Source organism: Diadema antillarum, unplaced genomic scaffold, assembly GCF_040938485.1.
Source record: "Diadema antillarum isolate AM-2024a unplaced genomic scaffold, OU_Dant_1.0 scf00000055, whole genome shotgun sequence".
In the NCBI taxonomy this organism is placed as follows: Eukaryota; Metazoa; Echinodermata; class Echinoidea; order Diadematoida; family Diadematidae; genus Diadema; species Diadema antillarum.
The window spans coordinates 887,659-914,068 of NW_027270944.1; the positions used below are offsets into that span (position 1 = coordinate 887,659).

Genomic DNA, 26,410 nt, shown 5'->3' on the forward strand with positions numbered 1-26,410 from the left:
CTTGTAAGGGACAAGCCAGTCTTGATTGTTCTATGTGTTATTGGCCTGTAGGAAGACTGGAGTTCATCAATGGCGGCTGGAGTATGAACGATGAGGCCTGCACACATTACAACGCCATCATTGACCAGATGACCGAGGGCCTGCGCTTCCTGGTCAACACTTTTGGCAAATGTGGTGTCCCTCGAGTGGCCTGGCACATTGACCCCTTTGGTCACTCCAGAGAGCAGGCTGGTCTCTTTGCTCAGGTAAAAAAAATAATTATAGTAAATGTGACCCGCCACAACAAAAGGATCCAAAAGTCGCTGATTGCTTAGCTGAGAAAATCAAGTTTGAAGTCGGATTATCAGCATCGGTCAAAACTATTGAATTTCTGTTGTTGGCATTATGCTGTTGTCTAATGTGTCGTCTATCATCTGCCAAAATTTTGAAGCTGAATGATCAAAGGAAAGGCAAGAAATTAGTGTTTTTCTGGGCCATGATTTTCTGACTCTCAACGGAACAGAAATGTGTCCAAAGATTTGGATTTAGCGCCGTATATAGTCTCAGCCCCTAGCAACGAGGGAGTGATCTTATTGGTCATTGTGCGGCATCCTGGTTACTGATAGGTCATGCGCAGACCACTGGCTCTAAGCTTGAATGAACATCGCGGAGGTCTGCTATGAGCAGACCTTATGATTGTCCAGAGGTGGAAACTGTCTTACCTCCCCTTGATCATGATTGCATTGGAAAGAAAACTTTGAAGGCGGTTTTCTCAAAATGCTGATTTCCTAGACCACTCAACATGGTCTTATATAATCATCAATATCTCTTCAACCAGGTACTTTTATGACATGTGTTACCATGAAATTAAAGCAGAAGAGTAAGGGAATAATGTCATGTCATTTTCAGAAAATCGACCTCCCTTCGACTTTCGGATCCTATTGTTGTAGCAGGTCACAAATAAATAAAATGTCTATAAAGAATCACCTACTCCAACCCCCATCACACACCTATAGATTATCCTATATATGCAGACATCTGTCGGCACTTCTGACTTTTCAAGCAAAAATGCTGTGGCTCACTATTTTGCTCGGGGATGTATCCATTGCTTTTGTTTTCATGACCCCTGGTATTTCCTCTTTGCATACACCATTTCAGTACGCTCATTGTTCATAGTTATGGTGTATGTCCTCAAGCACTTTAGGACATGACCATTAAGTGGAGAGCATATGGCTCTATAGCATCTGAAATTAGGTTGTCTATTATTACCTCCGCCAAGGGAGGAGGTTATGTTTTCGTTACCGTTGGTTTGTTTGTTCGTTCGTTCATTCGTTTGTCTGTGTGCAAAATAACTCAAAAGGTAGATAACGGATTGGGATGAAACTTGCAGGAAAGGTTGAGAATGACACAAGTAACAAACGATTAACTTTTGGTAGTGATCCGAGAATTTTGGGGGAATTTATGAAGGATTTTTGATATTTTGGCAGGTAGGGTAAATGAACTTGGGAGTTCAGGCTGCGCGTATTTGAGGTTTGCATGCGCGCACTAAAGTGCGTGCTCTAGTTTCTGCTGGGGAGAGGCGCGCCGCTCATCTGAGGGCTTATGACGTAACAATTAAAGGCTTCTATATTGGGAAATAAGGCGATTTTTCAGTGGATGAAAATCACTTATCTCTATGGAAGAGCAAGATCATTAGTGGACTAGTAACTGCTTGGCGGAGGTCTGCGCTCTCGGAGTGCTTTTCTAGTTTTTATGCATGCTTCTCAAAGGGTGCAGTATGTATGTATGTTTTGGTTTGTCAGTCTGTCTGTCCTTCCGTCCTTCAGCTTTGTATTATCATTTTAGATAAACTACTTTTCCCTGCTTTTTTAACATCGATGTAAAGCAATTGGTCAATCAGTTGCAATAGACTGCTCTTTGAACTTTATTTGTGCTTGGGCAGATATGCTACAAAAGATGCAGATGCATCAACTAGATTTTGGGCAAAATCCCTCAAAGTCAAAGGTCATTAAACTTACGCTTGAAATGATTTCAGAATTAGATCTACTTGCATGCACATAAATGTAATGGTGGTAGGAAGTCAAAGGCAAAGGAAAAAGGTCACTGTGATCTGATGTAAAATGTAATTTTCCAGTCGCATCTTTAGCAGGGAATGTTCATTGGTAAAATTATCTGGTGAGAAGATGAGGAATAAATGATGAGTTATTCTCCTGCAGTAACAGGGTTTAAAGATCATAGTCAAAGACCACCAAACATAAGTTTTGATATTTTCAGATTCTATGAAATAAGTCCTACGATAATGTTACTGTAAAAGTGGGTATTTTCGTATGTGTAATTTTTCGCGCTTGGCTGGATTAGATGAATTTCTCATGTTTTTTATTCTGCGGAATCGGGACATTAACTACTGGGACATAAATGGCATACAAAACTTGCACGTTTTTATTTTCCTACTAGCTTCTGGTCGTGCAAAATGCACAAAAATTTCCACACTGCGAAAATTTATGTACATGTATGGCACAAATGGTGTTGGCATGAGAAACAGAGGCCAAGTCAACTACTTAGCAGTGGAATTAGTCTAGTTTTGCTTTAGTCAAAGTAAATCACATATTTATATGTATTTCTTTCAGTTCCATTTCTGTGTGTTTGTGTGTGTGCACTGAATCTCTTGGTCTCAGCTTTTTTCTAGGCCCTACCTTTACTCTGTGGATGATATCTAAAAGTGAATTGCTGTTGAACAAAAGATAAGCTATTCTCGTTCTTCCTTTCATGCAAAATTTCCCCTGGACACAAGGTCTAATGGGCTTCCTGTTTCACAAACCATAAATCAAATCAGAGTGTGTGTTGTAATTTGGAATAGTACAGAACTCTGACTTTTCGTCACCTTTTAGTTTTACGATGTAATCCAGGGTTTTCCTGGCAGAGGAAAGGAAGTGTTTGTAGACGCTAAATGTTTTATGCCAGTCAAAAATAAAAAGAAAAGGCAAGCCCCGTATGACATTCATATTATATTATAAAACTTGAGTATTTGTGAACAAAAATCAGAAGGAGAAAAGAGAAAGAGAAAATAAATGTACATGTAAGTTACATGTCAGTGATGTCGAAGTTGCAGAGTGGATTTTTTTTTTTTAATAGTAGATTCAGTACATGTGGGTGTGAACTAGCATCAGCCTGGATAATGTGGATTTTCAATAGATCTGCATAAACATTATGCGCTTGAAATGCTGTTATGCTGGATGTACAGTAAATCACTTGGCTGTCTACACTGTTAGCATTTTCAGCTTGTTGCATGGTTTGTTTCAATGCTGTTGAATGCAGTTTTGTTTGTTAATATGCTGATTTGTGTGTGTCTGTGTGTGTGTGTGTGTGTGTGTATGTCCTGTCTTGCCTATTTTCATTTTGGCACCAACAATCTTAGTACCAAAAAAAAAAAAAAATGCATGTTTTCCTACTTTGCTAGTTCCCTTTCTAATCAAGGTTCATCTGAATTTTTAAATGCCTCAACTTATTTAAAAGACAAATTTAATCAGCAAGTCTAAACTCAGAAAATATTTATGGCTTATTAATGAGCAATGTACATTGTAGTTGCGTCTACCCGGGTACATAGCACTTGTTTGTGTTTTGTAATGCATCACATTAGTTCTTTTTGGGATTTCTTGTTATTTTCATGTTTCCATGTATGTTTCCGTATATCATTGTCGTATCGACCTTGACTATGATAATTTTTTTTAGCATCAATCTCTTATGACTTCATATACAAATCATATAAATATTTCTCTCCCCTTCATCTCTACTAGATGGGCTTTGATGGGTTCTTCTTTGGCCGTCTCAGCTACAACGACAAGCTCCACCGACTCAACACAAAGACCATGGAGCAAGTCTGGCACGGCAACCCGAGTCTGGGCAGCCCTGCTGATCTCTTCTTTGGTGCCCTCTACAACGGTTACAACCCGCCCAAAGGATTCTGCTTTGACAGAGGTTGTAACGACCCACCCATCCAGGTAAGATTTTGTTGGAATTATTTGTGCTTTTTCTTGATATATGGAAGCCAGATGAACACCAACTTCAGACCTTCTCACCTTCCTCATTTTTCGTACTCTTGATTCCGCATTCCAAAGTCTGCATCATCTTTATTTTCTCTCTTGCAATACATCATTTGAAATTTTGCATCTTCTCTTCTCTCTTATCTCCATGATTGTCCAACCTTCTCCTCCCTCCTTTCTGGTTCATCTTTTTCCTTCCAATGACTTCCTGACCCTTTACCTTTTTCTTACTCTATTCTCCCATATGACTGTCCCTGTCTCATATCCTCCCATCTCCACTTGTGCATCTTTAACTTCCAGCTTACCACTGCCCTTCGACTGTTACTATTTGTCTTCCTGACACTCTCCCTATGTCACTTCCCTCCTCAACTCTCCTCTTTCTTGGGTTCTTGTTTGCCAATGTACAGTTCTTTTAAGGACTACAAACACATAGAATTTACTGCCAACCTCCCACAACTACAGACATTCCATAAGTGCAGGCATAACTCAAAGAAAAATATTTGTATGAAAGAAGGAAAAAGAGTATAACTGTGCCATTTCATCCATGCTGAATTCATGGAGACACAACCTGTTTGTTAATTGGCAGGAGGACCGTAAGAAATTAATTGCAGACATAGATTTTGACAGATGACAAATGTTTTAACCTGTTTAGGATGAGTTCCAAGTATACTCAGGCAGATATCTATGGGAAATGCATGTTTTTGCAAAATCAAACTGTCCTTAACGGGTTAAGCAAAGCAGAATTAGACCCTCCCCCCCCCCCCCCCCCCCCCAAAAAAAAAAAAGAAAGAAAGAAGAAAGTCACATGTACCACTAGTAAGTTGTCATTACTTCAATAAACCTGTTATTTTAAATTGATTACAAACTTAAGTATGATATTAGTATGATGCATATGTTTTTTAATGCTAATGTGAAATTCTTCTGCATCATACACATGTCTCATGTGTGACATTTTGGACACGGGATGTAAACCTTGTCAAGAGGTTTTAGTTTTGTTGCACTCACCCTGTTGAGTGATTTGATAACAATAATATGTTTATTCGTCATTGGTTTGAGAGTGTTTACAGGTGGTCAGATTACTTCTTCCTGTTTCGTTGAAACTCTGTAAATTGCAGGATGATCCGCGGTTGTTTGACTACAACGTAGATGATCGAGTGGAAGCCTTCGTGAAGTGGTGCAGGGACCAGGTATTGTGTGCAGGTCTAATACCCTCTTCATACTAAATTGTGTTTAGTCTAATACCCTCTTCATACTGATAGAACAGGATGAAGAGCAGTCTCATGTCATCCTCTTCCACTTTCGGAATGCGTCACTTATGCTTTCAGGTGGATTTCTGGTTTTGTTCTTTGTTTTTATGCAGAAAAAGAGAAACAAGCGTGAGACGAGGGGAAGGCCCATGCTCTACTTACATACTGGAAAATATGTTATCAATGCAGTACAGTGTTAAAGGCATTATTTAACATTTGCAGATGAAACAAAAACCCAGCTTTAGTGTTCTTAAATAGTTGTAAAATGTGAGATAGAGATAGAAACAACCAATGTTAAAATTTGAATCAGTATAATCATTGTTAAGTATTGTTAGATATACAGAATGTGAACAATAGTTGTATTAAAAATGTTTAATAACTAAACCATTTACAGTTGTGGTTTATTGAGAAAAATAGTGATATTTCCTTATATTTTACAGGGCTTGCCCTTAACTTTTTTTTTAGGAGGCCAGCCGGGCCACTTAGCCATGATTTTGGGTGGCCAAATGCAATTTTAGGTGGCCCGGATGCTTTGTCAGTTTTGAGTGTTGGAATCGAAGGGCGTGTATTATTGCATAATACTGAGTACAACAACAATTACTGAGTAGTACAGCGCTGTAGCTTACACTGCAGACGTATACTTTTAATATTGTTATGGTTTAAAGATTGCTACATACTTTTTTTAATCACTTGCCCGGTCGGGCAAGCAGATTTTCAAATTATTGCAAAACATCTGCCCGAACAGGAATTTCACTTGCCCCCCCCCCCCCCCAAAAAAAAAAAAAAAGAAAGAAAAAAAAATCAGGAAATATAAATAATGCCAAAAATCATTTGCATGTCAAGGTTTTAATGAAAAGAAAAGAAAGTGAAGTTGATAAAGAGTTGATAAAAAGAGAGAAGTAGCCTATTTGAGGCCAATTATCAGGGCTTCATGTTTTAGGAGGACTACTTTGTAGTACCGCGCTCCCCAGCACTCCTTAGAAATACACCTGGAGAAATAATCTAATTAATCACAGAGCCTCTTACTGAGACCAAGATTTTTTTTCTTTTTTTTTTACATAATGATATTTCAAAATGCTTTTAATTGGTTATTTCACATCCCCTCTACCTGACTCCTTTCATCGTGTACTAGTGCTCATTTCGCTCTGATCTTTCGGAAGGCTTTATTGCAAAATTTTTATATGGCAGGATGTTTTGTGATACACTTATACATCAAATGTGATACACTGTATCTTGACATTTTTTTTACAATCACTGCTCCCAGTGGTAAACAGTGCCTCTAACAAGTGCTCTGCAGGACCTTCATAAGGCTCAGAAGCAGTAGTGGTTGGAACTGTATTCTGTCTGTGACCAATCTCAACAACATGCTTTTCTAGCCCTCCAAGTGCGGGATGGTTGATGACTAGTAATTCTTGAAATGGCATCTAAACTGAACATTAAAATGTGCTAAGTCTGTGAGCAAATGAGGCCTCTACTCCTTTTTAATGAACATTTGATCAAGTGTCTGACTCATACAAATGTTTGTTTGAAAACACCAACAGGGACAGTGAAATATTATCAGGATAAGAGGGAAGTCTCATAGACAAATGGGTATCATAGCAGAAGTAGAGGCAAGTATTTGCCAACATCGTTCAGTGGCTTCATTAAAGGACAAGTTCACCTTCATAAACATAAGGATTGAGAGAATGTAGCAATATTAGTAGAACACATCAGTGAAAGTTTGAGGAAAATCAGACAATCCGTTCAAAAGTTATGAATTTTTGAAGTTTTTGTGCAGTAACCGCTGGATGAGAAGACTACTGCAGTGTATGAATAACTTAGATGTCACATGCGTACAACAATATAAGGAAAATATAAAGAGAATTTCACAAAATTCCATCTTTTGAAAAAAGTACACATTCCCCTGACTCGTTACCGACAAATGTTATGGGTAATATTATTCCCCCTGCCTTTAGAAAGAGGCAAGTCAATTGCTCTTTTATTATGCGAAAAAAATGAAAATATGTTGAATTTTCTTTTACATTTTCTTTATACTGTTGTACGCATATGACTCACAAGCTGTAGTAGTCTCCTCATCCAGCGGTTCCAACACAAAAATTTTAAAAATTCATAACTTTTGCATCGATTGTCCAATTTTCCTCAAACTTTCACTGATGCGTTCTACTATTATTGTTGCATTCTCTCAATCTTTATGTTTATGAAGGTGAACTTGTCCTTTAAGAAAGAAATTTGTATGAGACTGTTGGATTGGTTATTAACAGTATCTATATTGACATCCCATTCTTTGGGATTGAAACAAGACTACATTGCATAGATTATTATTGAAGGTGATGATAAAATTGTCACCTCATTTCTGCCAATATTCAGTTAACCATGGCATTTCCATTCTATGCCTCACCTCTTGTTTTCCATCTGTAGGCCGCTTTCTTTGCAACCAATCACATCATCCTAACCATGGGCTCTGACTTCCAGTATGAGAACGCCAATGCATGGTACAAGAATCTTGACAAGCTGATGAAGTATGTCAATGCCAAGGTGAGACTAAAGCTGTGTGATAAAACGAAAAAGGGCATGATTTTCTGAGATGTAATTTTGTTCCAGGCAATTGCAGAGTACTGGTACACTTTTCTTTCTCAGGTCCTCACTTTTGTGTTCATGTCATGATAATGTTATGTTGTCAATCCATGTTAATTCACTTTATGTTAGTACTATCCTCATGCACAGGACTTGCCCACTTCCCCATAAGTTAAATGAAGTGGAAAGTGTTACAAAGAAATACACGTAGATGTGATAAGAGCCATTACACTTAGGCGTACGTGTAGTACTCATATCTGTCAAAAACAAACAAACGAACATACAGCAAAGAAGTAATGAAGCTTTTTTAATCACTAGTGTCTGTCACAAATGATCAACATACCAGCTAGGGATTGAGAATGGTGAGAGCCTGTTCCTTTCTGCACACTTCTATATCTTGCTCCAGTAGCTTAGGGTAGGTTCAAAAAGTTGCTTGCCCCTCCCTGGCTTGATCCAGTTTTCTGCTGCGGATGTCCCAGGTTCTGGCTAGGCAGCAGGCAGCTGTTAAAGGGAAGCAGTCCTGAGATTTTCACTGTACTGATAATTAAGAAGAGTAAAAAATATAAACTTTCACCAATTTATACGCTTGGACATCAAAAATTGTCTCCGTACGCGATTTTTGAAAAATAATTCCTGCAAGCGATCGTGAAAGAGCCGGCAAAAAGATGCTACGTAGTGCATGCCCTACTCACCAAGTTGACAGCCGTGCCTCTAAAAACCAATTTAAGTGTTCAAATGATTAGTTGCAATTTTATCATATAATGTGAAAGTTTGTGGTTTTATAATTTCAAACAAAATATTTCAAGCTTAGATATATATAATTTACGAAAAATTAATATTGTAAACATAAATTTATATGTATTTTTAAACCAAATATACCATGAACTTGACATCAAATAGGCACGGTCGTTTTCTAGCTTCCGTCCGTGTTGCATACTTCTTAGCGTAGAAACCACTCTCGCGCGCAAATCCTTACCATACCAATGTATACATACACAGTACACTTGACTCCGTCCAGTCGATTTTGGCATTCAAACCGGAGATAACCTGTGCATGAGAGAGTCGAATTCTTCAAAGAAAATATTGTTTTTATCTCAATATTTCTGTAAGTAGTCAGATAATCGCCTTTCCTCGAAAAAAAAAAATATGACGTGAGCCGGGAAGGGTAAACACAGGGGGTCGTAGGGATATGATTTCGCTCCACTTTGCCGTGCATGTCCAGTCGGCACTGGCAGCAGCTAGCTGCAGGCCCACGGTAAATTAAACATAGCTAGCCACTTTCCTTACCTCTCTACGCTTTTTTCCCTCGGTTCTCTTCGAAGTCGATGCTCGAGGTGTTTCTGTTTTATAACTCATGTGAGCAAATGGTCAGGATTGCATCTGGTTTCAGGAGTTTTCTCGGTTTATAACCGAGGGCCACAGCCTGCCGGTCCACGTAAAAACATCGCTTCACAAATTGTCCACGCACAGGTAGGTCACAACACGATTTCGAGATTTTGTAGGCCCTAAGTTTCTTATGTTCGGCATCGTTGTACCGATATTTCCCAGCCATACAGCTCACCTTTCACGATACTTTTGTTGGTCTGGGACGGAAAAAAGGATTTTCCTGGGAAATTTTCTGCACGATTCGAGCAAAACTACTGATGTAAGGTAGCCTGACCAGACGACGCTGAATGCGGTCGCCCCTGTAGTGTACTAGCAGGCCTGTGTAGAATCGTTTCTACCTACAAATATGTACACTCTGTACTAGCCTGACCAGACACTGTGCTGTCGCCAGCGCTGCGTGTAGTTACACTCTGTACGTACTATAGAACATGCATGAGCGGCGACAGGTAGGGCTGCAGCTGCGCTTGAGACTGGAAAAGTGCGAAGGGCAAACCGCGTACGGGGTGCGTACGCGTATCTACCGTAGATCTATCATCTAGTTGTACCGTCCACACGTGCGAATATAATACACAATACATACACACACACACACACACACACACACACACACACACACAACGTAGAAACAATGTAAAATACGAGTCGGAGTAGCCACCGACGTCTTCATGCATCCGGGTAAACTAGGGAGCGTACGGATAACGAGCAGAACACGGCTGGGAAGAGTTGTGCATCGACGACGTATGACTCTCCGCCAAGACTTGCTCATTAGCATATTCACCATGCAGAGTCACACTTTTTCAACCAAAATGTACGAGCTTATTTGGTGATTTTAAAGTTTGTTTTTGGTGAAAGTAGTTCATTGGAGGTACCAGCAACAACATATTTTTTTTAATTTCGTGAGGACTGTGTCCCTTTAAGTCTAACACCTACCCTCCATGCGACCCTGTCCAGCGGGTCAATGCGAATCAGGTCACACGTCGTAATGTCAGCCCAGACACATTCAGACCAGGTCTTATTTGGTCTTCCACGTCTACTAGGGCTAAGAGTTGGCATACTTAGATGGTGCGAATAATAAGTCTCTTTGCATATTCAGAGGCAGCAGACTGCCATCTTATGACTTGGGGCAGGTACATGTCGAGGTTAATACTTCAATTGGAAAAAAGAGGACCGACAGGTTTTGAGGTGTAGAAAAATTAAGACAGAAACCAATATCAATCAGTGTCTGTATCTTCACCCATTTGGACTGAAACAAGGGAAAATTAACATATTATACTATTTGGGTGGTATATAGTTCTTTCATGCAGTTCATTTGAAGAATGATGTAAAGGAGAAAGCAATAGGGCTTTTCAAGCCATGTTCTACCTCACTGACTAACGCTTTGTCTCTTTTTCATCACAGGAAAATGATACAGGACTCTATCTTCTCTACTCCACACCATCGTGTTATGTCTCCAACCTGAACGAAGCCAACAAGACATGGACGACTAAGAGCCAGGACTTCATGCCGTACGGCGATGCTCCCCACAACTTCTGGAGCGGGTACTTTGTCAGTAGACCAGCCATCAAGGGCTATGTGAGGGAGTCTAACAACCTTCTCCAGGTATGATTATTACTGATGTCATGTTGTGGTAGTCTGTTGGTGGCAGAAGGCGACGATTGAGTGACAATAGTTTTGTGTGAAAGTTGGCCACTTCTTATAATGGTGCTGTGAATTATAAGAATGTTGAAAGTGATGTAAGCAGTGCTTTGTGTTGGGAAAGGATGTGATAGTGTAATTTAATGTAGTACACAGTTTTGAAGAATGATGTCCTTAATATGGTGCCATTGATGATGTCATTCATGGAAATATCACAAAATCCAATGTTTATGAATGATTTCAGAAGTGCCCAGATAGAGTGTGATTACAGGTACTGCATTCACTGCCAGCATGCTCATAGTAACTTTAAATCAGAATTTTACATGTGTCTATATGAAACTTTCTCATGGATATTTTAATCAACTTGTCAACTGCTGTATTTTTCACATCTTGTTTTCTTTTCCTGACACATATCATCAGGTCTGCAAACAGCTGGAAGTCTTCACTGGTCCAAGTAGCTTCAAAAAATCAGGAGTAACGTCAGAAAGATTAAGTAAGTTTTCACTGGTAGAGCTGGCAAGTCTACCTGATTCTACAGGAGGCTTCCTGAAAACTGAAATTTCTCTTCATGTCCTGACAATAAACACCAGAAGTTTCACTGATTTAGGTATTATTTTGACTTTGACTATAAAAGCCTATATTTCACGCTTATTTTAGTCTATGGTCTAAATTTAAACCACCTTCGTGAATTCGGACTATTGACTTTGCGTGTGAAACACAATTATCTTCCTGATTGCCCTTTGGAATCTGCCCGAGGTTGATGTGGGAATATTGGTAGCCCTGCACTCAGGTTTGGTTCTGCTTTGGTAGTCATATGACTACCTGTTTCTCTCTCCTTCTCTCCCTCTCTCCCTTGCCCTTTGTCATGTGCAGTGTTACCCCCACAGATTTCAGTAGCATAATTTCACAACTGTGATGTTGCTGATGTAAGGTCTGCATTACTTAAAGCTAAATATCACAACATTGATATGATTAAACATTTAGACATCGTGCTAAATGACTTACCATGACTATTTGCAGCAGACATCTTCATAAGGACAGTCTTCAATCGATTATACTGAGTATGTATTGGAACTATCTCAAATAACTTATTTTCAAATAGTTTTTGTCCATGCATAATATTTATGGAATCCTTGAGAAACTGTAAGAAGCCATTTCAATTTTTGAATTGTGTAGATTAACCTCTGGAAACAGTCTCATTTACAAGACCAGATTGTTAAACACAGTTTGTTTTTGTTTTTAATGTTTTCAGGGGAAGCTATGGCTGTTGCTCAACACCATGATGCTGTGACGTAAGTGTGTGTGTTTGCAGAGTTTGAGTTTTGTTTTTTGTTTTTGTTTTTGTTTTAAGATCAAGTTAGCATCATTCTGATGAACACTGATGAACACTGATGAACACAAGCATATGTTTCAAGCCATGATGTGTGATATCGATAACAATCAAGAGGGAGATGTAAAAATAAATTGAGTTAGTTGTATTGATGTAAGATGTTCTGATTGATGGTTGATGACCTTATCAGAGGTGTGATCTACTGTTTTCAGAATAATTCACTCCACAAATTTGACAAGTGCTGTCAAAGTATGTATGTTTTCAAGGCTTTGTCAAGTCACTATTCATTTCATTTGATACTTTTATTACACAATCACTACATTTTCACCATCTCGAGAACAATTAGAAGGTACATTATGCCTAACAGTTAGTATTCCAGTTCATTTCTTGCCCAAAATTATAAGAATAAATATGGGCATATTATCATTTGGGTCTTCACCACTCAATCTGTTATTCATGACTATGGTGGCAAGAATGAATGGATAGGACTTTACGGCAGCATTGAACCACCAATGATTGTCTGGACATTGCTCATACAGATGAGGAGTGTTTTCATATTAATTCAGCAATTCTCAGACAAGACACTTTTATGAAATTGGTAAAGAATAATGAGCTTTTATTCCATAATGGATGCACTGATCTGTTGCAATTCTTTCTTTTTCTATTGAATGTATTCAGGGGAACTGAAAAGCAGCATGTTGCTGATGACTACGCCAAGAGACTCTCCATCGGCAGAGTAGATTGCCAGGTTGGTATATGCTTAAATGATCTCGAAACTAATTAATACTTAGTGATGGAAATCTCATGTTAACCCTTCAAAGCACAAAGGAGAATTATATGTGGTGATATACTTTGTGTTATGATAACAGATCATGTAGTGAAATAGTTACGCATAGATTGGCTGCACACAATATCATAGCTGTTTGTATTTGAAGGGAAGTTCATATTTATCAGGACTTGCTCATCACACATCATTGACCTTTGCTCTTATCCTGTTCATAGTAGATCAATTCACATATCAAACACTCTTCTCCAGACATAATGACTTGTTCTTTCGTATGTGAAAGTGTCTGTCAGAACATCAGGCTTATCATGGTCATCATCATGACCAACAAATGATACAGCAATAAGTTTTTTGTGATGTTAGAGTATCATTATTATCACGTATGGGGTTCAGTCAGGAATTGGATGCTCTCCCTCAATGTATAAGTTATCTGGTCTATCATGAAAGCCTGCTAGGATCATCAAGCAGCCAATGTCTGATTTCTAAATTTTCATAGTTTTCAGACTTTATCTTTAAAATTATACATAATTAGCTTCACTTTCTTTAGAACAACTGGGTGGTAAAAATGGTATAAAAGCTTACCACTAGAAATAGTTTGGTGAAAATCAGCCGTGAAGTATGGATGTAGTCAATGATGATATGCTGGAGAAGGGGCATTGAAACACATCAGTTTGATTTAAAAAATGTGAAAAGCTTCTGTATTTAGAAACATTCTGAGACTTAGAAAATTGAATAGGAACTGGGTGAGATGTCAGATTTTGAGATTTTTCAAATGAATTCACTTTTTTATTTCTTGATCATATATAAGATCAATTTGCAATTCTCGGCTTTGACATATCTAACTCTAAAGGGTAACAAAGCAATGGGCCATGAATGGGAAAACAAACACTCACCAAAGATTTCATGCCAACATGCATTTCTTTTTCTTTCTCAAGACTCTGATCAGTGAGGCGATATCAGCGGATGTCAGCCAAAAGTTTAGCTACCATCTCCAGGATTCTTCTGACCATTGTGACTATGCCAACATCAGTATCTGTGCTGCCTCGGAATCACTGAGCCAGGTAACAATGGTAGTCTTCTGATTCATGGAGCTCCGGTGTCTAAAAACTTAAATATGGTATTGATTCTGAAGTCTGTTGCATTTCTCCTGTCTTCATTTCCTTGTTAGGAATTCATTTGCTGTGGATTTGCTGTGTGAATTATTTTTTGTAGAATGTCTGGCCAAGAGTGTTATCTTATGCATTGAATGTTTTGGCAACCAAGCATAATATGCAGTACTATAAACCCTAATGGATTGCAAATTTCAATGGAATAATTTTACAGGGAGTATTTTTTCGTGAAATCATTGTTTTTAGGAAGATGTAACATGCTGGCTTTTTTTGTTTTTTGTTTTCATCAGTTTGTGGTGGTTGTGTACAACCCTATTGCCCGGTCAGTGACCTGGCCTGTTCGTCTTCCGGTCAACCATGCAACATACACTGTGGTGGGGCCTGATGGTAAATCTGTACCCAATCAGGTTAGTCTTGTCTTCTCAGACAGCTATGTGTAGTGTTTGGGGGTCTTATTGCGTATTTTCTTTTTTTAGAAACACACACAAAAAAACCCCAATAAAGCATCCTCATGAAAACATAGTCTCAAAGGAATAGAAGTGTAGTATAACATGAATATTACCTTGTAATTATACGTCATTCAAAAATTAATTTGCCACTTGCTTGTCTCTGATATTCAGTTGTGTATAGATTTCATGCAATACATTTGGCATTTGATCTATGAATATAAAAGTACAGACTGTAATTCACTATGAAGAGACTGGTTCTTGCTATACAGGTTAATCCGTTGAGGATGGACTGATTTTACTACAACACACATTTCCCATAGACACCTGCCCGAGTATACTCGAGACTCGTCCTCAATGGGTTAAGGAGGTACCTAGCTGCTCCTATCTTGTTAAGCAGCTTTCATAGTCTAAGGATGTGTTTATAAGATTTTGTGGGCCTAAAATCACTGTTTTGAAACACTGTTTTGAAACACTGTTTCAAATCACACTTTCGTCAGGAGAGCGTTTATAAGATTTTTTCTCGGAGCGTGTTGGGGCTCTCGCTCGGACTGTGCCATTGCGCAACTCACTCTGCGCAGTTTTTCCTCGGCAAAAGGTCAAGCAGGATGCGCGCAAGGCATTGTGACGTCATTATAAACAGTGTTTGCGTTCGTGGTTGCGTTTATAAGATTTTTGAAACACTGATTCTACAGAAACACTGTTTTGAAACGCACTATTTTGTGCAATTTGAATCAGTGTTTCAAAACACTGTTTCAAATCACGGCGAGCGTTTATAAGAATTTTTTTCGAGTTAGAATCACTGTTTCTGGCCAGAAGAAAAATCTTATAAACGCACCCTTAATCTCGTTTGTTATGACAGCCAAAAAGCAGGTCTTTAGAACTCGTATTCCATATTATCACACAAATATGATATTTTGAGATGAGGTCTTGGGAATAATAGCAAGGTGGGTGGCTTTTGCCATTATAAGTCATCTTGGAGGTTAGCCTTTGTTTTGAAATCAATATTTTTAGACATACTACACCAAATATAGATAGATGGTATGATCATTTCTCATGTAGAAAGGAAAAAAAAAACATGTTTTAGACGGTGATTGTGATTGGAAGAACAGCACTCTTTACACCTTTGCAACATTCATTGACACAACTTAAATCAAACTGTGTTTGTGTGCATTTTCATCTTATGTGCCCAAATATTTGATTAATGATCATAAAATAATAAAAAATTAAGGTGCAAATCAGCAGTATTAACCTCTGACTGTGCTACACTTGTTCATGAGCAGACAGTTTTATCAAATTGGAGCAAGTGTATCATCTTATGAAGAATATAAGAATTTTTGTTTGTTTTGTGCATTTTGTCAACCTCAAGATTCAAGATGTGACAGCCAGTACTAAGAGTGTCAGAAGGGACAGGGGTAATGCCACCAAGGAGCTTGTCTTCCTAGCTACGGTGCCACCAGTCGGCTATAGCATGTACCGAGTCACTGCGGCCTCCAACAGTAAGCACATATCTGTTATGGAAAAATCAATTATTATATGATGTCAGCTTAAAAAGCAGGAAGGAGACAGAGAAATAGACATACAGGAACTCAAATGTCAATGTCCATGTGTAGTTCTAATGTGACCATATGGTGTTTTTTTTTTTTGGTTTTTTTTTTTACCTTTATTTCATTTAAATGGAGTTGAGATTGGACTCAAAACTTTGTTTGCCATTTAATTTGTATGATTTTAATCATACTTTAATGATAATATTTCTTGCTACTGTTTTCTTATGTACAACTTATCAGTACAGTGTAAAACTTCAATTGTATGTATTATGTTTTATGATGTAAATCAATGGTTATATGTGTGTCTGTGATACCTAGGGTGCTAATACCAAGTTTATAGAAAAATTTGTGTCATGCAACTACTGTGCTGAAATAATTCTGAAGCACTGAAGTTAATCTCAAGGAATTGAATGAAGTGTTATTACTGTTATAAGCTTCTGTCTTCAGCCATATACATTTTCATTTTGTAATGTTTTCTATGTGCTCTACCTGTCATCATGAATGTTATAATTTTCCTATTTTTTATTAATTTCTTGGTCCTGTGGTTAGACTTGCTGAATCGATTGATGGCAGCAAAGAGGAGCCAGCCGGTCCAGATGTCAAATGCCATTGGTCAGGATGCTTCCATCGGTAATGAGGTGAGGTTTAGATATCAGTCTGACATTTCTCTAGCTTTATGACAGAAAATTTGATGAGCTGCACATCTTGGGTTAGGACCCTTTCCTCCCACTCCCCGGCACATACACATACACAATTTCTGCTGAGTTAGGCTCCAATACCATGAATTTCACACAACTCAACTGCTTGTACTTGAACTTTTTACCCCATGGTGCATGATGTCAAGATATAGTTATATATCTTAGACACTCTTGGAAGATTGATACAAATTGTCCTGCAATGAACACTGTGCGAGTTCTATTTTTAAATTTTTTTTATTAGTAGCTATTTAATCTTGTATGATATATTACAATATTTCTATATTTTTATCATATTTCATTTGTAATGACTCCTCTTTTGCAGTTTTTGCAACTCAACTTTGATGGCACCACTGGCCTCCTGAAGTCGATGACAGACCTGGTGTCCAGCAACACGATCCTGGTGAACCAATCTTTCTTCTGGTACAACTCCAGTACGGGCAACAGTGTCTCCATCCAGCCATCCGGGGCTTACATCTTCCGTCCGAACCAGAGCGACCCGTTCCCGCTCTTTGACGGCAAGTCGGTGCAACTCAAAGTGGTCACAGTAAGTTTTGGTCCCGGCATTCATGTGCTTCATGCTTTTATATGTTTGTGTCTGTGTATGTACAGATGGAAAACAAGCTTGTAGAAAACTGACAAAGAAGGGAGGGGAAGGACAAAAAGAAAAAAAAGAAGGAGAGATGCTGACTGTTTCTTTTTTTTTTTTTGCAGTATCTTGCATTATGCTTTTCAAAAATTATGCAGGTTTCATGGATAATACTGTTTTTCCCCAAATTATATTACACACATGTCTATTGCTGACTAGGTGAAAATATGGTTTTCCATCATAAATATGTGCTTACAATATTCTGAAAATAAAGGAAAGTTATTAAAAAGGTTGGCATCCCTGAAAATGAATGGGGGAAGAAAGGAAAAAAGAAGCTAAGTTGAGGAAAAGTTCACAGGTTTATTCTCAGACAGATGAAGAAGACATTACATGTAAATTTTTAGCAGTCATTCAGTGTCCATGATAGTAGTGGTGAATTTGTACCTTGATGTGATTTTTTTTTTCTCTCTCTCTGTAATGGGAAGATCAACAAGGAATTCATGTTAGGGGGAAGACTGTTGTGCACAAGTAATTTGTTTTCTGCTGATGCTGTCTTACGTCACGTTTATAAACAAAGATGTTGGTCTATCACTGCCTTTTGTGATCTGATGATAAGCAGCAAGGAAGTTTGCTTTCACATGATTGGCTTCTTTCTGGTTGCCAGGGCGATGTGGTGCAGGAGGTCCAGCAGCAGTTCACACCTTGGCTCAGTCAGGTGGTTAGACTCTACAAGGGGCTGCAGAGGGCTGAGTTTGAGTGGACAGTGGGACCAATTCCAATCAGGTAGACCTTGGCATCTCATGGCATTTATAGTTTTTTTTTTTTTTTTCTTTAAAGACTTGTAGCTATTTCCAGAAATTTTCTGTTGTCCAAGATTAAAACACTTATCAAGAGATAGGTAGATAAAGGCATAGTTTTTAGTGTATGAGGAATGCTCAATTTTAGCTCAGAATCTCCCCTTTCATAATCTTATTTTATGTCTCAAATTCTATGTTTGACATCCCTCTTTTGATCTGGTGATTGAAGGGCAAATAATAACATTTCATGACATAAGTTACACATACAAGTGTAATTGAATGAATGAGTCCACTCCTGTTACTGTACCAACATTCTATTTTTGCCAATCAGCATGACCTCAAGTGTTCATCGTTTGCTGAGCCCTGTAGGAAGCACATCCTGGAAGAAGTGTTTAATAGTTAAAACTGGTTATGTAACTTCCCCATATCCTGCAGTATCGCAGTTATCTCTTTGGTTGGACTTTGTATCTTTTCACCCGAGTGGCAGTTTATGTGGCAACTGTATAATTTAATGACCAAGATTTGCTGTCTTTTTAACTCATAGTAAGCATTTATTGCCAATTCTTCCCATATTTGTTTGTTTGTTTGTTTGTTTCTTTCTTTCTTTCTTTTTGAGGGAGATGGGAGAACTCTTAATGTACCCATGCCTGTGAAATAGCCAGGCACATAGCTGCTGACTGCACAGCCAAACTAAGGGTGAAAGACTTCCCTCATAGTTTGCCATTTACAATTGCACCATTGTAATTGTAATGCTAACTCATGTCTTCATTTCTGTGTGAATTGTTTTCTATGTTCCATGTCCTCCCCCCCCCTCCCCCCCCCCTCCCCCCCCCCCTCCCCCCCCCCTCCCCCCCCCCCCCCCCCCCCCCCCCCAACCTTCCCCTCCCTGCTGCAGTGATGGACTTGGGAAGGAAATTATCACCCGGTTTGACACCAACATCCAGTCAGGAAAGACTTTCTTCACCGACTCAAATGGCAGGCAGATTCTTGAAAGGATGTAAGACATAGTTATGTGCAATGAAAATTATTCACGCGCATTCAGTGTGTACTAATGTTTCTACACAGTGAGAATATTCACTGTAAAGCTTACCCTCAGCATTCAGGATTAAGATCTAGAATATGAATGCTGCCATGACATTTTTTTTTTCTATCTCTTTTGTGGAGGCATTGACGAAGTGGTGGTTCATGTTTTTCTTAGATTTTTTTAACTGTCTATTCATTCCAAATTCTTATTTTGGCAGTAATTGCAGATGTCAGAAGGTTTTGAGATATTTCAGCCTTACGTGGTCCAAAGATTTGTGTAGACAGAACAATTTTCTCAGAAAAAGAAAACCCTTTTTAGTGAAATGCAAGTTAATGACACTTCATATAATTCAGTGGAAAGAGTTGGTGCTGTATGCTGGCTGTCTACTCTGAAAGACAAGCAAATGTTCAAAAGGTTTCGTATCTTTCTTTTTTCTGAACAGCTTGGATCAGCGAGAGGATTATGAGTACAACAACAGTGAGCCAGTGGCAGGCAACTACTACCCCATCAACAGCAGGATCTTCATCAAGGTGTGTTGATATCAATATCTTTCTTCCCTCACAGAAATTACTGATTTGTGGCATATTTTGTCCACTCAAAGCCACTCAAGGCCACTCAAGCCCCTTTTGCCTATTTACCCAACAATAGAGTATAGGAATTGTGCCTTGGAAATATTCTTGCACAGGCCAAGTCAGTGCTCATTAATGTGTGATTGTTATGCCTATAGTCCATAATTTACTTTTATTCATTCTATTCAGACATCTACCACAGACTTGATGTCTTAAAAGATGTCTAGATGAATTCAACAGGTGAATTAGTCCTCATCATTCATGTATCAAGCTGTTGTTGCCTTATTGGGTCTTAGCCACATACACATGCTTTAAAGACACCTCATCATATTTGGGTAAATTGTAAATATGGGCTGTATGCAATGACTTAGGATAATTTCATGAGCTTTCAAAATATTTCATGAACAAACTCAAAGATACTGTACCTCCATCATAGTAGGTTTACTAGTAAGAAAATTTTTGAAGTGGTTAAAGGGTGCGTACAGTTCTGGTTGAGGTGAGGATTTAGCTTTTAACATTTTGCGAGATATTCAGAAACCACTCTATGAGACATCAAAGAGCATGCAATTCTAAGGGGTATCAAAAGTTTATTTGATGAAAATCGGTTTTCAAGTGGCCGAGATATCCAAAAACAAGGTGAAACAAAGAGATCCTAATAAAGTTGGGGCATGTAGTCTTTTATTATTATCACTTTTTTGGATATCTCAGCCATTTGAAAACCAATTTTCATCAAATAAGCATTGAATCCTTCTTAAGATTACATTCTCTTTCATATTTCATAAGATGTTTCTCATTATCTCACTAAGGAATGTAAAAACCATGAATCCATACCTCAACCAGTTCTGTACAGCCCCTTTAAAAGAAGCTTATTAAAAAAAAGAAATGGTGTGTAGACCAGTTTTTGGTTCTCTGTTCTAAAATTTGTATTCGCTCTGTTTCTTCCACAAATGTATGATGTTATTCATTTTTTGTTTCTTTTATCACAAATATGGCTGCAGGACAACTCATCTCAGTTCACAGTTTTGACTGACAGGTCTCAAGGAGGAAGCAGTCTCAGGTCTGGATCTGTTGAGGTCATGGTAAGATCCTGTTTCTCATCTGTAATGATAGCTGGCATGGGAGGGAACAGACACTAATTATGATTCAAAGTGGTTATTTTGGCTCAGTCATGCAATGAACAAGAAATGTTGGATTGTTTGAATGCCAGCAAGTGTTGTTTTAAAGTTTGTACGGTGATGGAAATGAGGAAGAGACGGGTCCTCCTTGGAAGGACTGTTGTTTGGAGAAAAAAGGTCCCTAGAATGAGGAGTTCCTGGAATGGAGTAGGAAGGCCACGTAGGGATAGTGAAAGGAATGCTAGTGGTGATATACAGTGGACTCCCGTTGTAATGAAGTCCTCGGAACTGGCAGTTTCTTTTATTATATCGAAATTTCATTATAACCAAGCAAATAAACTATAAAAAATACATAGTGTGGGTAATTTTGCAGCCTAAATTTTTATTTCGTTGTAATCGGAATTTTGTTCTAACCGTGTTCATTGTGACGGAAGTGCACTATATCAAGAAACGAAGTAAATTTGTTCTCTTGCACTTTGTTTTGTGATACATTGGGATACATTTTGCTATTTCCTCGCTTTCCAAAGTCCTGGTATGCGTGTCTCTTTTGCACTGACAGATCCATCGCAGGGTTCTCAAAGATGACAACCGAGGCGTGGGCGAGCCTCTGAATGAGACTGGGCAGTTTGGGGATGGTCTCATGGTCCGTGGAAGTCATTACGTGGTCCTGTCCACCCCGAAGAAGGCTACCTTCCTTCAGCGTACTCTTGGAGAGGAAATATATATGAGACCTTACTTTTACGTCACCTCAGCAAACGAGACCAATGTCAGTGCTAATGTGAGTCCAATGGTATTTGCTTAGCTTTATCAACAACTTGGGTTTTATTCAAACAGATGTAAGTGTGAAAAAACAGAATACCCATCACCATTGAAAAAGTTATGATTCCACTGTTAGGTTGCAGTATTATGTGTCAATTCATCAGCCAGGGCAATCACAAGCCCTCAACTTAATGATACAGTATATGAAATTTCTGCAAACCAGAGAAATGTAGTATAGGCTTGAGTTGATTTGCAGATTAATCCAAAACGGAACCTCTAAATATGTGTTTGGTGTGCTCTCTCTACTGAAAATATAAGGCAGTGATTACATTTTTCTAGCCATGCCAAGAGCAAATGACATCCAAATCTACAATTTGCATTATTCATGCTGTCATGATTGAGTTGACTTGAAGATGGATACAAAATCACACTTGATTTCTTGCAGTCAGTAAAGAGACATTGCTAATGCCTCTCGATTTCTCCAGATCAAATTACATGTACGTTAGTGTATCATTTATTTCCTAGTTTAGGTGATTAAGTAACATTTGTGTTTTATTTGTTACCCCCAATAATACATCCTTTGCTGAAGTCAGCGATTGTCATTCATCATAAGCTTCTAATTAAGTCTGGCGCTTAGCAAGCAGCATCTAAGCACTTCCTGAAAAACTTCAGTGGGCACTTTAGATGATTGCCATGATGGAAATGTCTACAATGAGATATTCCATTTGCAATGAGATACCATGCCTCTGTGGTAGGCATAGAGAAATTACAAACAACAGACTACCATTTTAATAATTTTTATGTCTTTAATTATAGCATTGAGAACAGAGAACAAATTTTCTGCATACAATTTTTAAGAAAGGGGAAGTAATGAGCATGCTTGCTCATTGATGTAGTTTCATAATAATTTTCTTGTGTCTCTTTTTCTCTCTCTCAGGCATCATACGTGACCACGACCCTACCTGACAATGTCCACCTCTTGACCCTTGAGCAGCTGACTCCCAACGTCATCCTCCTTCGTCTGGAGCACCAGTTTGAGAAAGGAGAGGACACAGTCTTCTCGAAATCTGTTACTGTCTCTCTCAAGGTTAGTCACACAGGCCTTCCCTTACTTGGGCCTTACTCTGCTTTGTTCGCTGATCATGTATTGTTGTGAGCTCCATACACAAATGTATGGGCAATGCATGTAGTAAGATTGCAACATGGTGGCTTCAAAGTTATCGGCCAATGAGATATCCAGATAATTCCTGTAGACGTCAGTGGTCACTCGCAATACTGCAGGTTTAGTGGTAGCATCGAGTTATGAGTGTATCATACTAGGGATTGATTTGGTCCCATGCTCCCGTGTTTGATGAGATACAGTATGTAAGCCTACTCGCATCAAATTTCTGTCCCTTCTGTGCCAGGGCAGACAGAGGCCATATGTTTACTTGTGCTAAACATAGTTTGCATTTTTGGTGAAGATGTCACAAGTGTTGTAAATGTGTTTTGAGATCTTTCAGCAAGAATTCTATACACACCTGGATGTTGGTGTCAAAGCTGGGTGCTATGTACATCATTTCATGGCATGTTTGAAGTCATTTTGTTTCCTTCTGTTCTGTCCATGCAGGATATGTTCACTCCATTCGCCATCGCAGACATCCAGGAACTCTCTCTGGCCGCTAACCAGCTCCTGAAGAGTGTCGATCGTCTCCAGTGGACAATAGAGGGCAGCACAACAACCACCCCGCAAGGTAACATCGCCTTTTTATTCTATCCATCTGGCATCATGTACTCAGTGTATAGGAAGTCTTGTCAAAGAATGCTCTGTTTTAGACATGCTTGAACATTCTTCAAGTGTTTATGCCTCCATTTTTATTCAAAATTTTCTTATTTTTGGAATAATCTGATTCATGATGCGTCTGCTTTCTTAGATGAACGTTAACCAATGGATTATGAGATTCCACAGGTGATTCCGAGATATCAGAGTCCATTAAGAAGAAAAATTGTGTGTGTGTGTGGGGGGGGGGATCCATATTCATTTTTAGAGATGAACAATGTAGAATGTGGTGGGATGGAAGTCAGCAATGATACTACTATTATGATAATATGTGACCTGCTACAACAAAAAGGTCCTAAAGTCGCGCACGGTCGATGCCGTGAAAATCGAGTTTGAAGTCAGAGCATTAAAATTGGTCAAAACTTACGATTTTCTGATTTTGACATATTATTGGAGTCTGACATGTCTTCTATCATCTGTCGAAATTTTGAAGCAAAATGATGAAAGGAAAGACCAAAAAATAGCGTTTTTCTGAGCCATATTTTTTGGCGTTTCAACGAAGCAGAAACAGGTTTGAAAATTTGGATTGAGCGCCAACAGATAGGCTCTGCCCCTAACAAAGACCAGAGTGATCTCATTTGTCAGTTTGCTGCTTGCTGCTAACCGAAGCGTGAAGCACACTGCCCAGTCGACTGGTGCGTGCAGGCAGGGTGCTCTATGCTCAGCCGTTTCTCACATCCTGGTCACTGATTGGTCGGTGAGGAGACCGCCGACGCTGTGCTTGAATGAACTTTTCGGGGGTTGCTAGTGCTTACCTTCTATTGTCCGGAGCTGAAAACTGACTTCCGTGTCCCTTGATCGCGATTGCGTTGAAAGGAAAACGTTTAGGGCGCTTTTTTCGAAACAGTGATTTCCCAGACGTCTCGACATGCTCTCTTTTAAACATCGATATCTCCGCAGCCGATTATTTTTATAAGTTGTGTTATATATCAATTTAAAGCAGAAAGATTAGGGAATTATGTCATGCAATTTTCAAATAATCGACCGCGCCCGACTTTAGGATCATTTTGTTGTAGCGGGTCACATATTAAGACATTAAATGAATTGAGATATTAGAACATAATATCATCGTGGATGATCTATTCCAATTAGATTCAGCTTGAAAGGTAAGTTGGCTCTCCCTCCCCCCAAAAAAGAATGACATTGTTTTGAATGAATCTGAGACGGTGATTCAATATGTCACCAGTCACATTTTATGACCTAACCATGCTTTAAAGTCAAATGGCATTTTGTCTACTTGAGTGAAAAGTCAAGCTGATATTTTGAAGCATGCTGGCATAGAGTGTTTTTAATATATTTTTGGACTTTTGCAGCCTTCAAGCCCATCCCAGTCACTGCCCCAGACTACAACGTGACGCTGAACCCGATGGACATCCGCACATTCAATGTGACCATCCAGAGACACTGAACACAAGCCCCGCCCCCGTTTCCATGGAGTGAGCAAGTATTGACGTACTGATGTGTGTACATGATGGACAAGATGCTGATATGTACCATTATTCCGTGGTTACCAATGCTTACTATCATGATTTTTGTCTTCCAAGACACCAAATTGCAGAAATGAATGTATTGTATATTATTATGTATTAACACACAGATTGGTGAGAAATTACACAGATAATTTGTGAAAGAACTGGAGTGATGAAGCTGATAGTTTCAATGATAATATTAAAATGTTAGAAGTGTGACCTCATGCACAATCAGTCTGATAAGACACTATAAAAGCAGTAATTTGACAATATCGTAAATCACTTTTAGCATGTTAAAGGCTCAATGTGGTATTAACCTTTGAGGACGAGTCCCGAGTATACTCAGGCAGGTGTCTATGGGAAATGCATGTTGTAGCAAAATCAAACCGTCCTCAAGGGGTTAAAAGAGCCCGAGTATATCTGGAAAGGGTATACTTCAGTAAACAAAGGAAACATTAAACTTAGACTGAAATGTGTTTCATAGTCAGGTATTAGCAATCCCCTCATATTTACACAATGAGGAACTTTTCTTTTCTCTTTTTTTTAAAAAAAAAGTCTTATTCATTCTGAAATATGAAAACACAGTGATGCAATTTACCTACCCTCTTACATCGTTTATGTCCATGTGACCAAGGTGTTCATGTCCCTGTATACGGTGCATGGTTGTGTACATTTTTTTGCAAAGGTTGGAAAAAATGGAAACATGAGTTGCATTTGGGTGTTGGTATACCCAAGAAATTGATCTTTTTTGTTGGATGTGTGTTGTGCTTGTTAATTTTACTTTTATGGGCATTGGCAAGCATTCTTGAATAGTATCATTGAAAAGAGCAGTACAATTGAACGGTCTGATGAAGTTATGCACATGATATTCAACGCACAGGCAAAGAAGTACAGTGCACTCCTGTTATAACGAAATGCTCGGGACCGGCAGTTTTCTTTCGTTATAATGAAATTTCGTTATAACCGAACAAATACAATATCTAACAAAAACAAGGAAACCACGCATATATCATATTCTGTTTGTTGAATACTCATCTTACACTGTGCAGCTATGTGAAATGGGATGGCACACTGTACCTTTTAAATTTCGTTTTGATATTACATTGAAGAGAGCATAAAATGTACGGAAACTGTGCGTGACACACGGAGGGAACACACCGTGATGTGAAGCGTTCGCCCATGCTTGTTCCGCTAAATATTTTCAAAAGCGATCCGCATTTCGTTAAAACGGAGCATATTTCTTTTGTTTTTCTTTGTCCGTGGGGCTCGGAAAAGACTTCGTTATAATGGAAATTTCGCTATAACCGTGTTCGTTATAAGCGAATTTTGTACCATAGACATTAATGGCGATAATTTTGGGACCAGAAGTTTTACTTCGTTATAACGAAATTTCGTTATAACCGTGTTCGTTGTAACGGGAGTGCACTGTACATGTATTTACCATTCCATACTATTAGGAGTATAGGTCAGCATGACAGAATAGAGCAAAATTAACAA

The 26,410-nt window shown here is 38.7% G+C and overlaps 1 protein-coding gene across 1 annotated transcript in view; it reads left to right on the forward strand.

Annotated features, from left to right (window-relative positions):
- LOC139715772 (lysosomal alpha-mannosidase-like) overlaps positions 1–25,226 on the forward strand; it is a 29,128-nt gene extending 3,902 nt beyond the window's left edge. Inside the window, exons 4-24 of the mRNA XM_071627312.1 lie at positions 52–245; positions 3,774–3,977; positions 5,135–5,206; positions 7,685–7,801; positions 10,625–10,825; positions 11,282–11,354; positions 12,114–12,153; positions 12,870–12,939; positions 13,911–14,036; positions 14,375–14,491; positions 15,900–16,029; positions 16,627–16,715; positions 17,098–17,319; positions 18,026–18,144; positions 19,054–19,155; positions 19,625–19,712; positions 20,750–20,830; positions 21,426–21,638; positions 22,563–22,712; positions 23,235–23,358; positions 24,758–25,226. Of these exons, the coding sequence (XP_071483413.1) occupies positions 52–245; positions 3,774–3,977; positions 5,135–5,206; positions 7,685–7,801; positions 10,625–10,825; positions 11,282–11,354; positions 12,114–12,153; positions 12,870–12,939; positions 13,911–14,036; positions 14,375–14,491; positions 15,900–16,029; positions 16,627–16,715; positions 17,098–17,319; positions 18,026–18,144; positions 19,054–19,155; positions 19,625–19,712; positions 20,750–20,830; positions 21,426–21,638; positions 22,563–22,712; positions 23,235–23,358; positions 24,758–24,852 (2,627 nt within the window). The 3' untranslated portion in view covers positions 24,853–25,226. The remainder of the gene's footprint in view (positions 1–51; positions 246–3,773; positions 3,978–5,134; positions 5,207–7,684; positions 7,802–10,624; positions 10,826–11,281; positions 11,355–12,113; positions 12,154–12,869; positions 12,940–13,910; positions 14,037–14,374; positions 14,492–15,899; positions 16,030–16,626; positions 16,716–17,097; positions 17,320–18,025; positions 18,145–19,053; positions 19,156–19,624; positions 19,713–20,749; positions 20,831–21,425; positions 21,639–22,562; positions 22,713–23,234; positions 23,359–24,757) is intronic.
- The last annotated feature ends 1,184 nt before the right edge of the window (positions 25,227–26,410 follow it).